This window comes from Gallinula chloropus (genome assembly GCF_964237585.1).
Source record: "Gallinula chloropus genome assembly, chromosome: 15".
Taxonomy (NCBI): Eukaryota; Metazoa; Chordata; class Aves; order Gruiformes; family Rallidae; genus Gallinula; species Gallinula chloropus.
The window spans coordinates 3731229-3744409 of NC_140100.1; the positions used below are offsets into that span (position 1 = coordinate 3731229).

The 13181-nt window shown below is 53.4% G+C and overlaps 1 protein-coding gene across 1 annotated transcript in view; it reads left to right on the forward strand.

The window, feature by feature from the left end:
* Positions 1-13181, forward strand: part of PKD1 (polycystin 1, transient receptor potential channel interacting) — a gene marked incomplete at both ends in the record, with an annotated part of 90660 nt that overhangs the window by 66886 nt on the left and 10593 nt on the right. Inside the window, 13 exons of the mRNA XM_084271031.1 lie at positions 844-994; positions 1955-2107; positions 4318-4462; positions 5319-5921; positions 6383-6539; positions 7881-8133; positions 8783-8978; positions 10084-10254; positions 10708-10851; positions 11145-11355; positions 11699-11825; positions 12641-12757; positions 13122-13171. Of these exons, the coding sequence (XP_084127157.1) occupies positions 844-994; positions 1955-2107; positions 4318-4462; positions 5319-5921; positions 6383-6539; positions 7881-8133; positions 8783-8978; positions 10084-10254; positions 10708-10851; positions 11145-11355; positions 11699-11825; positions 12641-12757; positions 13122-13171 (2478 nt within the window). The remainder of the gene's footprint in view (positions 1-843; positions 995-1954; positions 2108-4317; positions 4463-5318; positions 5922-6382; positions 6540-7880; positions 8134-8782; positions 8979-10083; positions 10255-10707; positions 10852-11144; positions 11356-11698; positions 11826-12640; positions 12758-13121; positions 13172-13181) is intronic.

The window sequence follows — 13181 nt, forward strand, 5'->3', positions numbered from 1 at the left end:
CCCTGTCATTCCCTGGTGACAGTTGGCTTTGAAGGGACATGGTTGCTTCCTGAGAAGATTTCTGTGCTCTGCCACCTTCTCTGTATCAGCAGCCGTCAAAGGAGACTTGGCAGCAGCAAGCTCTGGTGCTGCTAGTAGCCTGATGTCCCACTGCTGGGACCCAGGGAGGTCTCTCCAAGCTGGAGAGCACGTTTGAATGAGGTGGAAGGGTCTGCAGCTTTAATTTCAGCAGGGCCAGTACCATGAAAACCCAGTTATCCCTTCTACAAACACCTCTGGATTTCCAGTGTGCTGGATACAAATGCCCAATGGTCTTTGGGCAGCATCCTGAGCTGGTCTGATTGAGTTGTGGGACTGCTCCTCCTCAAGGCCGATTGGCAGCTCCCCACTGTGTGCATGTGGTCTCGGCCTCCCAGGCTGGAGCGCATGGTCCTGCAGTGCCTGTGGAGGAGGATCTGTGTCTCAGCTGTGCCTCAGACCCCAGAGAACAATGCCAAAAGCAGTGCAGCTCCTCCCAGCACACCAACTCTCTTTTTTAAGTGCACTTTATGCTCCATCAGACTAAGCCCAGATTTTCTCCTCTGGGTTCAGTGCACCCGTGTGCATCCTCCTCCTGCAGCTTCACAGAGCTGGACCAGTGAGGAGCCAAGCTTCAGGTCCACAATGTTCCTACATAGAGCTGGTCCCAGCTGGGTACCAGGACAGGTGTCAGTAATGCTGTCTTTGTTGTTTAATCACCTGCTTCCCCCTTCTTCCTTCTCAGCTAACGAGCAGGTTCCACCCCTTTCCCCCAGCCCTGTTTGGTAGTCTGTACTTAACCCAAATGCCTCTTTCCTTTGGCAGCTCCATGGAAATCAGCCTACCTGAGGGCTTCCCCAGCCTCTCCCACTGGCTCTACAATCAAACTGACACCGTCCTCCAGGGCTTAGTGAAACAAGGAGACCCTCAACAGGTTATCGAGTACTCCCTGGCTCTCATCACCATCTTAAATGAGGTAAAGCAGCACTATCTGCCTAAGAGGGGCCTCCAGAAGGTCTTGCAATCACCAATAATGTTCTTTGGCCAGGCTTTGTGCAGTGATGTAGGGAAATGACTAATGCTGCAGTTTTTCTTGTAAATTAGCATATTAGCATGCTGGGAGCTGGGCTGGAGCTATTTTCTTGCATCAGAAAGATTAACAAGCTCCAGGCACACAATGACAAGGGGAAGTGGAGGGGCTGCAAAGGAAATCAGGGGTCCCAGAGACAGCAGCAGCTTGGGTGTCTCCCATGCAGCCTCAAATTCAGATAGTTTTTCCTCTTTAGTGCCATCTGCAAGTCTAAACAATGAATTTAGAATCAGAAATCTTATTCCAATTTCCCCACCTCCTTCACACTTGTCTCAGCTAGCCACCCCCCCTTCATCTCATCAGGGCTGGAAACTCCCTGTAACTGCTCAGGTGATGCTCTGGGTGCTGAAGAGACCTCCTTGTTCTGACTGCTGAGCTAGTGCAGCTGGAAAGATCTTCTGGCTGTGTAGAAAGCTCTTAATCTGCAGTGCAGGAGCATCATCCTCCTGGCAGCATTCACTTTCACACCTGCCTGAAACAGGCCCCAGTCCCTGCAGGGCAGGGACATTGGTCTGTGCTCCTGCTTCCCTCCTTGATAAGAGCCTCCTGTGTGCCTGGAAGCTGGCCTGGGGTGACCCCCCTGAGCATGGGCACTGTGCTTATCTGAATAAGGACTGCACAGTGGTGTGCTACTTAGCTGTCAAGTGCAGGGCTGTTAAGGTAATTGCTTGGAGAGCATGAGGGAATTGAGGAAGTTCTGCTGGAAATGCAGCTCATTAGATCACTCCCTGGGGAGAAGCACAGGCAGGGAGATAGGGAGCGCAGGGAAGAGGTGACTTCACATCTCCTCCTCCTCTGAAACAACCCGCTGCATTTCCTTGCTCTGCCTGTTTGTATCTCCCCCAGTACGAGCGGTCCATGCTGCTGGGACCTGAGACTGGGAATGAATTTGAACTGCGGACCTGGACTCGCAACAACATCACAGAAACCCTGAACTCGCTGAAGGTGAACACAGTTGATGACATCCAGCAGATCTCAGCTGCCTTGGCACAGTGCACGGTATGTTCCCCGTCACCCCCTCCAGCCTCCTGCTCTGCCAGGTGCACCTTAGATGCTCTTCAGTTCTTGTTCAGTGTCCCTCTCTCTCCATCCCAGACACATACCACACAGGGAAGGCGGGTATCACTCGATGTCATTTGGGTTTCTGTGGTGTCTTAAGTGTCCTTAAGTGCCCCTCGCTGTGTCACCGATCTGGGGAGTGTGGCTAAGGTGGTGCACTCATGTGCTGGAAGACAGCACCTCAGACCTCTGTGCTGCTGCCCTGGTCCCAGCCCTGGTGTAAGCAGCTCACTAGCAAGAAGATTCATTCAGTTTTTGAATGGAGACTGTAGAACAGGCCTCAACAGACTGGAGGAGCATTGGAATAAGTATCCGGGGGAACTGCAGAATCTCCAAGGGCAGGCTGGACTCCCATCAGGAGTAACACAAGTAGAGCCAGACCCTTCTTGAGCCAGAGGACAGTGCCAAGGACTGATGTTCCTTCCAGCCCCCTTTCTACCATACAGGATTAGAAACCCTGCTTTGCTTCACTGCTGACTGGAAGCATTGTGTTTCCAGCCAGCTTCACAGTTACAGCTCCCCAGTGCTGGGGCTGCTGCCTGGTGGCTTTAGGAGTGGCTTTATGTGTTTTGTCAGATGGGCAAAGGGAAGAGAGCCCAGTTACATAATGTGCTTGGGGTTTGGTGGTCAGCCAGGCTGCACTGGCATGCTCTTTCTCCCCGCCCTCCCAAATCTTTGCTGTTGGGACTGGAGTCAGGTACCGTGGCCTTGGCTGTGGATCACCCCCCCAGCCAGGTCAGCAGCCTCGCTCAGCAGGAACACACTATCACTGAAGTGATGGACAGTTCTGCTGCTCCTTCCTCTGCTTCAAAGTCTGGAAACCTCAAGAATGACTTCCTTCTGTTCAACTTTGGGGTTTGGGGTTCGGCACATCCCATTCCAACACTGGATTGGTTTGGTTTGCGTTGGTCTCTCCCGTATGCACTTACCTTGTGACTTGGTCTCGCTGGGGGAAGCGTAGGTCTAGAAATAGAAATTTGTTCCATAGGAAAAGCTGACCTTCAAGGATTACTTTGTGCTCTGGGTTGGAATGAAAAGCTCAGAAAAACAGGAATCTAGAATTTCCCAAGTGGTTGAGACTTAGCACAGAGTTCACACGTTTCCTTTCCTGCCCAAGTGTCAATCAGTGCTGATACTTTTTTGATTTTACCTACGGGGGAGAGAAAAAAGTCAGATTCCATTTCTCCTGGAGGGGAAGAAAAAGCCTCTCAGTCAGCTCTCCTTCCTAAGCAGTAGTATCCCTTGGGTGGTTCCTCCCCATAACCCTTTTTCTTCCCCACCTCCTTGCTACCTGACTGTGCCTTGTGGGCTGTGGTTTACACAGTATGTCCTCAGTTCTCATGGTTTAAAAATAAAAGCAGGAACGGGGGAATTCTAGACCTGCAGATGCTGTTTTGATTCCTCACCAAAACATATGTGAATCACGTCTGAATCCTGTGATGATTAAAAGCATAAAGATGAATAAGATCTAGGAACAGGGTTGTGGTAACAGCTTCCATGTGTTGCCTCAGTCCCTCCCATCCAGACCTCGAGAGTGCGGGGAGCTCCAGGCCACGGCTAGAACATTCTGTTTCTTGGACACATCTGGGAGCAGAGGGAGGGACATCCATCATGCTTGAGTGGCAGGATCCCTCCCACAGCTTTCAGGAGTATTTGGACACTGAAATGGATTCAGTTAGGGCTAAGCCTTGCTTCCATTGAAGATGGTGGAGTGGATGGAGGAATCCTATCCGGGTCGTTGTGGTTGATTCCTGTAGGACTAGTGTGTGGCTCATGAGATGCAATGGCAGAAGACATGCTTGGTCCTTACAAGTGAACTCCTGGGAACTGGAACATGCTGCCCTTTATTGCTCTTTCCAACCGTAATGCATCCTCTGTCAGACTCCTGGCATGCTTGCCTGTATGCTGGGAGACTGAAACGTGAGGAGAGATGGGTGGAAGAGTCCTGGACACACCAACAACCTCCTGGCATCTCTCAGTGTGAGCAGAGCAGCCACTGTCTCTGCAGTCACCTCCCTGGGGCTGAAAGAGCAGGGGTGACTCTCAGAGGCAAATGATCTCTCAGCAAGTATCCTTTGAAGGGCTGAGCCAGCTGAACTTGTCCTTCCCTGGGGTCTTCCCACCGCATCAGACCATGTTTCCCTTTGCAGGTGGTGAGCAAGGAACTGGTTTGCAAGTCTTGCCTGACAAGGACCTTGAACAAGCTGGAGACCATGATGACCATTTTGCAGGGGGAAACAACACAGGGCACTGTGACACCAACTGGTATTGCCGACAACATCCTCAACATCACAGGTCAGCTCTGTTCCTGCAGGAACTGGTCGTGCTTAGCCAGGCAGCACTGAGAGCACAGGTCTCCCTGCGCAGGGTGCTGGGCAGAAGCAGGCCAAGGAAGCTTTGCCAGCTTTCCCCTGTACCTTTGGGGGTTTGGCTTGTGCCTTTTCAGGCTGTTAGCAAGATTGCATCTGACATTTGGAGTGTGGCACCCCAGTACTTCTCCCTTTGCTTTTCCCAGCATTGTCCTGGCTTGGGCAGCTGTCTCTGTGGATACTCAAATATAGTTGTTAATAAGCTCACTAATACTTCAGGGAATTGTCTCTTTAGTAAGGAAGGAGTAACACCTATGGCTCCCAGATGCTTGTCTTCCTGGTTGCAGACTGAGGAGGTTGCCAGACTTCCCTGGGGCACCCATGAACCCGCTGTGGAAATTCTCACCTGGTTACCCCAGGAGGAAGCAGAGGCACCTTCTTTGCACTCCTTGCTTTGGATTTCTGAGCATCCCACACTTCAGAGTGCAAAACCTTAGGAATGTGTGTTTGCTTTACCCATTCTTTCCCTGTTTCCCAATCTGCCACTCTAGTCACTTGACAGGAGGAGAATAAAGCCTGTGGTGATGAAGCATTCACCACCAAACTTTGCAGAGTAGCTGACAGCCAGCAGCAATTGCTGACAGGCTCTATTTTTAGCTAGGTGCTACTGAAGGCTTCCAGCACGGAGGGTCATGTACACAGTGTAGAGTTACAGTGAGAAGACAGTAAGGAAAGACTTGTCTGATTGTTTCGGTGCAGCTGTCAGATGTTTTCTAGACTGGAGCAGTTATCTAGGCTATTGACCACTTTCTCTGGTTACACCTTTCTTTCTCTCCCGGCAGGTGACCTCATTCACCTTGTCAATACAGTTTCACAAGAATCCAAGCCCCAGGAACTGCTTGCTGACTCCCACAACTTGCTGCTAGCTCCCAAAGCCTACAACCTGTCCTCCAGCCTGATGCGTATCCTCATGAAGTCTCGAGTGCTGAATGAAGAGCCACTTGAGCTGGTGGGAGGAGAAATTAAGGCCACAGGGAAGCGGTCTGATCCCTTTAACTTGCTTTGCTATGAAAATACACCAAACTGCCAGTTCTCCATCCCTCAGGCGTTCAACACCACCCTTTCCAACCTGACGGATGTCATTCAGGTCATGTTCCAAGTGGACTCCAATCCTTTCCCTTTTGGTTACATCAGCAACTACACCGTGTCCACAAAGGTTGCCTCCATGGAGTTCCAGACACACAACGGGGTACAGATCCCCATTGGAAGCCTGGACTCAGAGAAAGCCATCACTGTAATGGTGTCAAACAACACTGATCCTGACAACCTCTCTGCTGGCACTGAAGTCATCGAGGCAAGAACGTCTGTGAACCTAATTGTGACTATGGAGAGCAACAACAGGGAAGCAGGGCTGCACTTCCAGCTCACCTACAGAGTCCTGAACGGTAGGACAACTTCTTATGCTCTTTGCTGTTCCCATGGGAGAGGAGGTTGCAGTAAAGGAGAGTTGTGATGAGAGAGAACTGGTATGGGAGGGGATGTCAGGTGTAGCCAAGCAGGTTCCACACTGCATGGTGGAGGCTGTTACGGGCATTATCCAGTCCCTGGTGTAATCCTTGTGGATTCCAGCACTGAGAAGCCTTTTGCTTTTCCCAGCCCTTCTGTTGAGCCACAGGAGCACAGGAGGGAGTTTGTCCAGTCCCTCTCTGTCACAGTCACATCCCGAGTCTCTTGCTCAGGGATCCTCTGATCTGCAGAGCCACAAAGTGCAGTCTGGAAAAGCATCTCTCCTGACTTGCTGTGTTCTTGATCCTCCTCCTCCACTGCTGGCAGAAGGCTTGTGGTCAGGCTGGCCCTGGTGTTTATATATAAAGTCCTTTCTGCTTTTCCCCCCCTCCCCACTCAGACCACTACATCGCGAGCGAGCCTGAGCCGTTCATCATGGCTTATCTGCATCACGAGCCAGAGCCCAACGAGCACAACTGCAGTGCCTCTAAGAAAATTGGCCTGGATGCCCTGGCTGGAAGTGACCACAAGCTCTACACCTTCTTCACCTCACCCAGGTAAGAGAAGCCTCCCTGGTAACCCCTGTCACCCCTAGGCTGTCCCATGGATGCACATGAGGGATGCTCAGGGCCTTGCTGTGGTTTATGCCGGGCTGCTTTGTGGGGCTGGTGCTGATGTAACTGTCCCCAGTGCTCCTCTGTCCTTGGAGGAGACAACTCTCCTGGGCAGGCAGCTGCAGGTTGCCTTTCTTCCACCCCAGCGTTGGCACCTCTTCTACCTGGGCACTCTGTCCTTCCCAGACACCTGCTGCTGGTGGTGCAAAGGCAGCTCTGTGCTCTGGGATTTGCCCTTCTCACCCAGGTAAGGGAGGCTTTCCCTTTATAGAGCCATAAATCCTGTTCCCTCTGAGTATCATAACCCTCACCCAGGACCTCCTGGTGATGAGTCTTCCCCCACCACTGCCCTTTTCTCTATTCACTTGTGTAACAGCTGCTGCAGACTGTTGTTTGCTTGTCCAGACCCTCACTCCCTGCACACTCCTGCTCCCAGAGCTGCCTGTCTTTACCAGGACTCCTTCCCCAAGGGACTTGCACCATCCTTTGTGGATTCAGGGGTCACATCATGCAGCTTGTGAAACAATTTCCTGGGGCAAAGCACCACAGGTTAGCCTGGGTCCTGCCCTGCTGTGCAGCCGTCACAAAGCACCTCTGCCCTCAGAGCTCATCCTCTCAACGTGGGACTGGAGGGGAACACAGGTTCCCTCAGGGGCTCCCACCCACCCTGCTGCATTGCTGTGCCCTTGGGTTTTGCAGCAAAGCTGCCTTCCTTTCATCAGAGCTGTCATTCTTGTAACTTCAGTTGCTGTCTTGCTGCCTTGCCCAGGAGTGTATGTGTTCATGCCTTGCTTTGTTTACGAGCCATTCCAAGGCAGTGCCTGAAAGGAAAAGTTAAGCAGCTTGGGAATAGGTGGGGCAAGAGTGGAGCTGTTGTTGTGTAAGTTCACATACCACCTTCCTTAATTAATCATCATCAAGAGCAAATATGCTCCCAGCTTGGAATAATCGTGTTGCTATGGAAGCTTGGTGTGGGTCGGTGGGACATGGAAGGGCAGGTGGGAGAGCTGTGCAAGGCTCAGAGGAGAGGATGTGCAACACGGTGCTGCAGGTGCTGAAATAATACAAAGATACAGAATTGAAGTGGTCTGTAGAACTCCAGAGCTTCTGTACAGCCAAAATGTGGTGTAAATTACACCACATTCACTGGGCTTTTCTTCCTCTTTGTGTACTTCCCTGTCCCTGCAGTACAGTGCTTCCTGTGGGCACACATCCGTCAGAACAGGGTTTGTGTCTCTTCTGCTTGTGGGTTAATTGCTCCTTTCCTGCCTTTCCCTTCTCCAGAACTGATGACACCATCCAGAAATACTACTTCAACATCACAAACCACTTCAGCTGGTCGCCGGTGGAGGTGACTCTGGGGCTGTACACCTCCCTGTGCCAGTACTTCAGCGAGCAGGAGAAACGCTGGAAGACGGAAGGCATCATCCCCCTGGAAGACACCAGGCCAGACCAGGCTGTGTGCCTAACCCAGCACCTCACTGCCTTTGGGGCCAGTCTGTTCGTCCCCCCAAACTCTGTCCAGTTCATCTTCCCTGTGAGTATGGCAGAGGAGGCTGTGCAGCACTGCCACATGCTGAGCAGATTGTTGTCACCTAGACAGTGAAGCTGTCTAGGTGCTCCCTTGACTTCATGTTCAAGCTGGGTCCTGGCTGACCTGTGCTCAGCTGGCAGAGCAGCACAAGTACCCGAGAGCCCTTAGGAGCTGGAGTTGGGCACAGCTCACACAGGGGCTGTGTCCTCTAGTCACAAATCCTGGCTGCCTCCATTAAAAAGAGACCTTTGCAGATGGCTTTATTCTCTATTCTGGACACCCTGCAGTGTGTTCACCTCTTCATGAGATGCCAACTGCTCCTCCCAGCTGTCACCCAGCAGTGTTTTATCCCAGTGAGCGTGCACCTGCCAGCTGCTCCCTGCCTCTGAGGGGCAGTGGGGCTTTCTCTGGCTCTGGGTGTGACGTAAGTGGGAGCAGAAAGCTCTCAGCAGCTGCTTCAGCAGCTTCAGCTGGCTGCTGCCATCACTCTGCAGGGCTGGGAGCACGTGTGCAGGGACCGGTCTCTATTTGCCTGTGGGAATCGTGTGGGAATGGTGGTTATGGCCAGGAAGGAGGCAGCGTGACTCCTGGGGAATGGGGGGGCAGCTCCTGGGGAAGGAGGGTGCCTCACAAGATGCTGCTTTTCTTTTAGGCTCCAGGCCCAGGTCTGAACTACATCGTCCTGCTGACATGTGCTGTCTGCTTTGTGACCTACTCCGTGGCTGCACTGATCGTGCACAAGCTGGACATGATTGACATCAACAGAGTGGGGGTGATCCCCTTCTGTGGGAAGAATGGGCTCTACAAATATGAGATTCTGGTGAAAACTGGCTGGGGCAGAGGATCAGGTTAGCCTGTAGTCTGCTCCTGTGTTTGATTCCTAAGGTGACATCTGTGTGGTTCCCCTGTGGTCTCACCTCAGCACATCATGCACCAGCTGTCCCCCTGCGGGGTCCACAGCAGAGCTGGAGTGTGGAGCAGCAGTGACAGTCAGCTCAGGGCTTCCCACAGCATTCCCAGTTTGTATTGTGTGATGATTGGGCAGGTCAGGAGCTGTGGAGAGGGGCATGCTGCCCCACTGCTTGCTGTTGGGGTAGGACAAGCAGCTGCTGCTGGAAGGAACCACCCAGTATAGAAATACCCCCACCCTGCTTTCCCTGACACTGCTGTGGCTGCAGGAGCAGCCAAGAAGCAGCGATTGTTCCTCACTTCTGACCCTTTCCTGCAGAAGCATCCAGGCTTTCTGGGCCTTTTAGATGGTCCATTTTGCTGTCTTCCAGCATCCATCACTTTATTGTGCTGTCTGAATCTCTCCCAGTGGCACAAAGGCAGAAAGCTGGGCTTTCTGATCTGGGGTTGGGTTTGTAGCTGGAGCTGCCAGAAACATCATCCTGGGCTCAGAAATCTGGGCTGTGGAAGCTCTCTAAGCATGGACAGAGGTGGAGTGCCACCACGTCACTGCCAGAAACATGCTCCCATTGATCTAAGGGTAACCACTGGTTTCACTGGGAACAGCTTTCTCCTGAAGCCACCGCAAGGACCCTCCAGGTTGAGCAGGTGGACCGTGGAGCAACTGGCAGCTGGTACTGGAAGTCAGACAAATCAAGTCTTTCAATTACTTGGTGGGGAAAAAACCCAACCAGAATAAACATCTCCTCCCATGGCTGGGTTAGCAAGGCAAGGAATGTCGGATTCAGCCCCTCCAAAGAGGAGAGCTGTGAGCACACCAAGGTCCACGCACCAGGCCAGTCTGAGCAGCCACCCTCCCAGCTGTGTACAACACTAGCTCTGGGTGTATTATGGTTGTTGAGCACATCCCTTCCTCCTGAGTCCCCGGGTGGCCCCTTGAAGGGCTGTTGCATCTGGTACCTGGTCACTGGTAGGAAGGCAGGGCTGGGGAGTAGCTCTACCTTGGGTGGACTTCCCTAACTGAGCCCCTTTCACTCTTGCCAGGTACCACAGCCCACGTGGGGATCGCCCTGTACGGCGTAGACAATAAAAGTGGTCACAGGCATCTGGATGGAGAAAACGCCTTCCACCGCAACAGCCTCGACGTGTTCCAGATCGCGACAGAGCGGAGCCTGGGCAGCATCTGGCGCATCCGCATCTGGCACGACAATAAAGGTGAGGCGTGGGGAGGTGTGGGGGCTGAGGAGCTGTCACACATCCCAGGTCAGAACCAAGCTCTGCTCTGCCTGGTACCCGGGCCAGTGGAGAGGTACCTGGGCCTATAGTCTGGACTAACCCCGATGGGAGACCGTGGTGACCCGCTGGCCTGGGGGAAGGTAGCTGGGAGGGAACATCACAGGGGAGTCTGCAGACTGGTCAGCTGTAACCCCATACCCATACAATGCAGTGTGCTGTGACGGTGTCTGTCCAACCTGGGAGGTGACCTGGCTATGCCAGCCTTTCTCCTGGGGACTCTGCAATTCCCACTGATTAAGAGAGTGACACAGCATGACACAGCATGACTGTGGCTGTCCCACTGAGGGGCTCTCGTGTCACCCTCTTGGCTTCACAGGTCCATGCAGGGAATGTCTGCAGTGAAACACATTTCTACATCTCTTTAACTTTTAGGACTCAGCCCCTCTTGGTACCTGCAGCACGTCATAGTCCGGGACCTGCAGAGCAGCAAGAGCTACTTCTTTCTGGTGAACGACTGGCTGTCGGTGGAGAGTGAAGACAATGATGGCATGGTGGAGAAGGAGGTTTATGCAGCCAGTGAGTGCTCAGCCCCTGGGGCGTGGGGCTGGGAGGGCTGAGCAGCGTGGCAGTTCTCATTGCAGAGAGCCCACAGAGCTGGCACGCTGGTTCTTCTGCACTGTGCTGATGCCCTGTGCAGCCAAGTGCTCTGCTGGGTGCTTTGTGTGAGAGGACATGGCATGGCAAGGACCCAGCCGTGTAGGAGGGACCACATAGATGCAGTGGGAGTACTTGAGGGGAACCGTGCCAGGCCCAGACATGTCCATGTGGGGTGCAGGTGGCCCTGAGAGTCTCTTTCTTCTTGTGCCCAGGTGAGACGGAGCTGAGGAGCTTCTCCAGGATCTTCATAGCAGAGTTGCAGCGAGGCTTCTTTGAGAAGCACGTCTGGCTGTCCATGTGGGACCGCCCGCCTCGCAGCCGCTTCACCCGTGTCCAGAGAGCCACCTGCTGCTCCCTCCTCATCTTCCTCTTCCTCTGTGCCAACGCTGTGTGGTACGGCGTGGTGGGGAACGTCCACCTCAGGTGAGCTGCGTCCCTCAGTGCTCCTGCCAGTCCCTTCCCTCCTCAGGGCCCCTCCTGTGGTTCCCATTATGTGGGGGCCAGGCAGACCTTAAATCGTGGCCTTGAGTCTGCCCTTCCTGCTCCATAGAGTCTGGGATCAGGACACGGGTGACCAAGAACAACCCGAGCAGCTTTCCCCCAGTCCTGGTTTTGCTGTGTCACCTTGTTGGCGCAGCCCCTGCCCACTTCTTTCCCTGCTCACCTGAAACACCTGGTTGTGCAGCTTTGTCTCACTGCTTGCTGAGCTGGCAGCCCTGAGAGCTCCTGCTGACTCTTGTCTCTGATCTCTCTTGGTTCTCTCCAGCAACGGGGCCGTTTCCAACCTGATCCCTGTTAACGTAGACACAGTGGCTGTTGGTCTGGTGTCCAGCGTGGTGGTCTACCCTCTCTACCTGGTCATTTTATTTCTCTTCCGGATGGCTCGTGGCAAGGTAACAGGGAGAAGTAGTTACAGGCTGCCCAGACAGGTGTGATGCTGCCAGGTCTGCCCTTTGTGGTGCATCAGTTCTCCAACTGGTCTCTGCACTTCCCCAGTTGTGCCTCTGTGCTGCTCAGCACCATGGCCAGACCCTTACCAAGTCTTCCTCCCTCCTGAGCTGGGAGCAGCCCCTGATCTCAGAAGGGACTGGTCAGTGCCTGGGTTCTGACAGTGCCCAGGCAGAGACCAGGAGGGCAGATCTTAAAAGCTGCTCAGGCACTTACTCCCTCTGGATTTCAGTCTGTGAGAGATACCCGAAAGCCACTGAAAAGTATGACCCCTTGCTGCATTGGCAGGAGCTTGAGAGATGCTCAGTGGAGCATTTCTAATGAAATGTCTACCCTGGGTACAAATTCAGCTGTCTGAGCAGAGCTGTGGTTAGGCAGCTGTGAAAGGATTAGCTGGGGATTTAATGACTAGTTAGGCACAATTAGCAGCCCCATTAAGTATTGCAGCCAGCTGCTCAGTGACTGATAAGCAGCAAATGTGTCTGCTGTTTCTTGTTCCTGTAAGCACTCCCTGCTTTGCAGGAGGCTGTGAACTCAGGGGGCTTCCAGAGAACTTATACCTGGGGCAGCTCCAGTGCCACTGAGCTGTGGGACAGTGTCCAGGGGCCTGGGAGGCAGTGGAGGATGTGCATGTGCTGCCTAGGGATCCCCAGCTGAGTAGGGAGCTGATGGGATCCACTGAGCAGTAGGGCTCTGAGCCACTGTGACACTGTCTCCTCCACCCCTTGCTTTTCTGCTCCAGCCTTCCTGTCTCCTGCAGGTCTCCATCAACCACACCCTGACCCACTCAGACCAGCAGTCCTTGGAGATTGACAACTACCTGGACTCCTCCATCCTTGACAGCTCCTTCCCCACCTTCCCTGGGCTCCGTGCAGAGGTAACCTGCTTCACACCCAAAAGCTGGACAGGCTACATGGGTCTTTGTGCTCCCCTGTGTGGACACAGTGTCCATCCCCAACTGTCAGTGCAAGAAGTGATGCACTCAGGTGTCTCTGGCACGTATCAGTGATGGGGAAGAGCCCCAGCCCTTCACCTCTGCCCAGGGCAGTCCTGGGTGCTGAGCACAAGCTGTGTCCAGCTACTGCTCTGTGTCTCTGAGCATGGATCTTCCCAGTGTGAGGTGTGGACACAGGGCTTGCAGCAGCTCAGGCTCCAGGTTTCCAGGGGCTCCTGATGTTAACATCCTGTAAGCAGATACAAGCCAGTGTCACGTGCTTGAAACGTCTCTGCTTCCTCCCCAGGCCTTCTCTGAGCAAACCAAAACAGATCTGTTCTTGGAGGACTCCAAGAGGTAAGTTAAG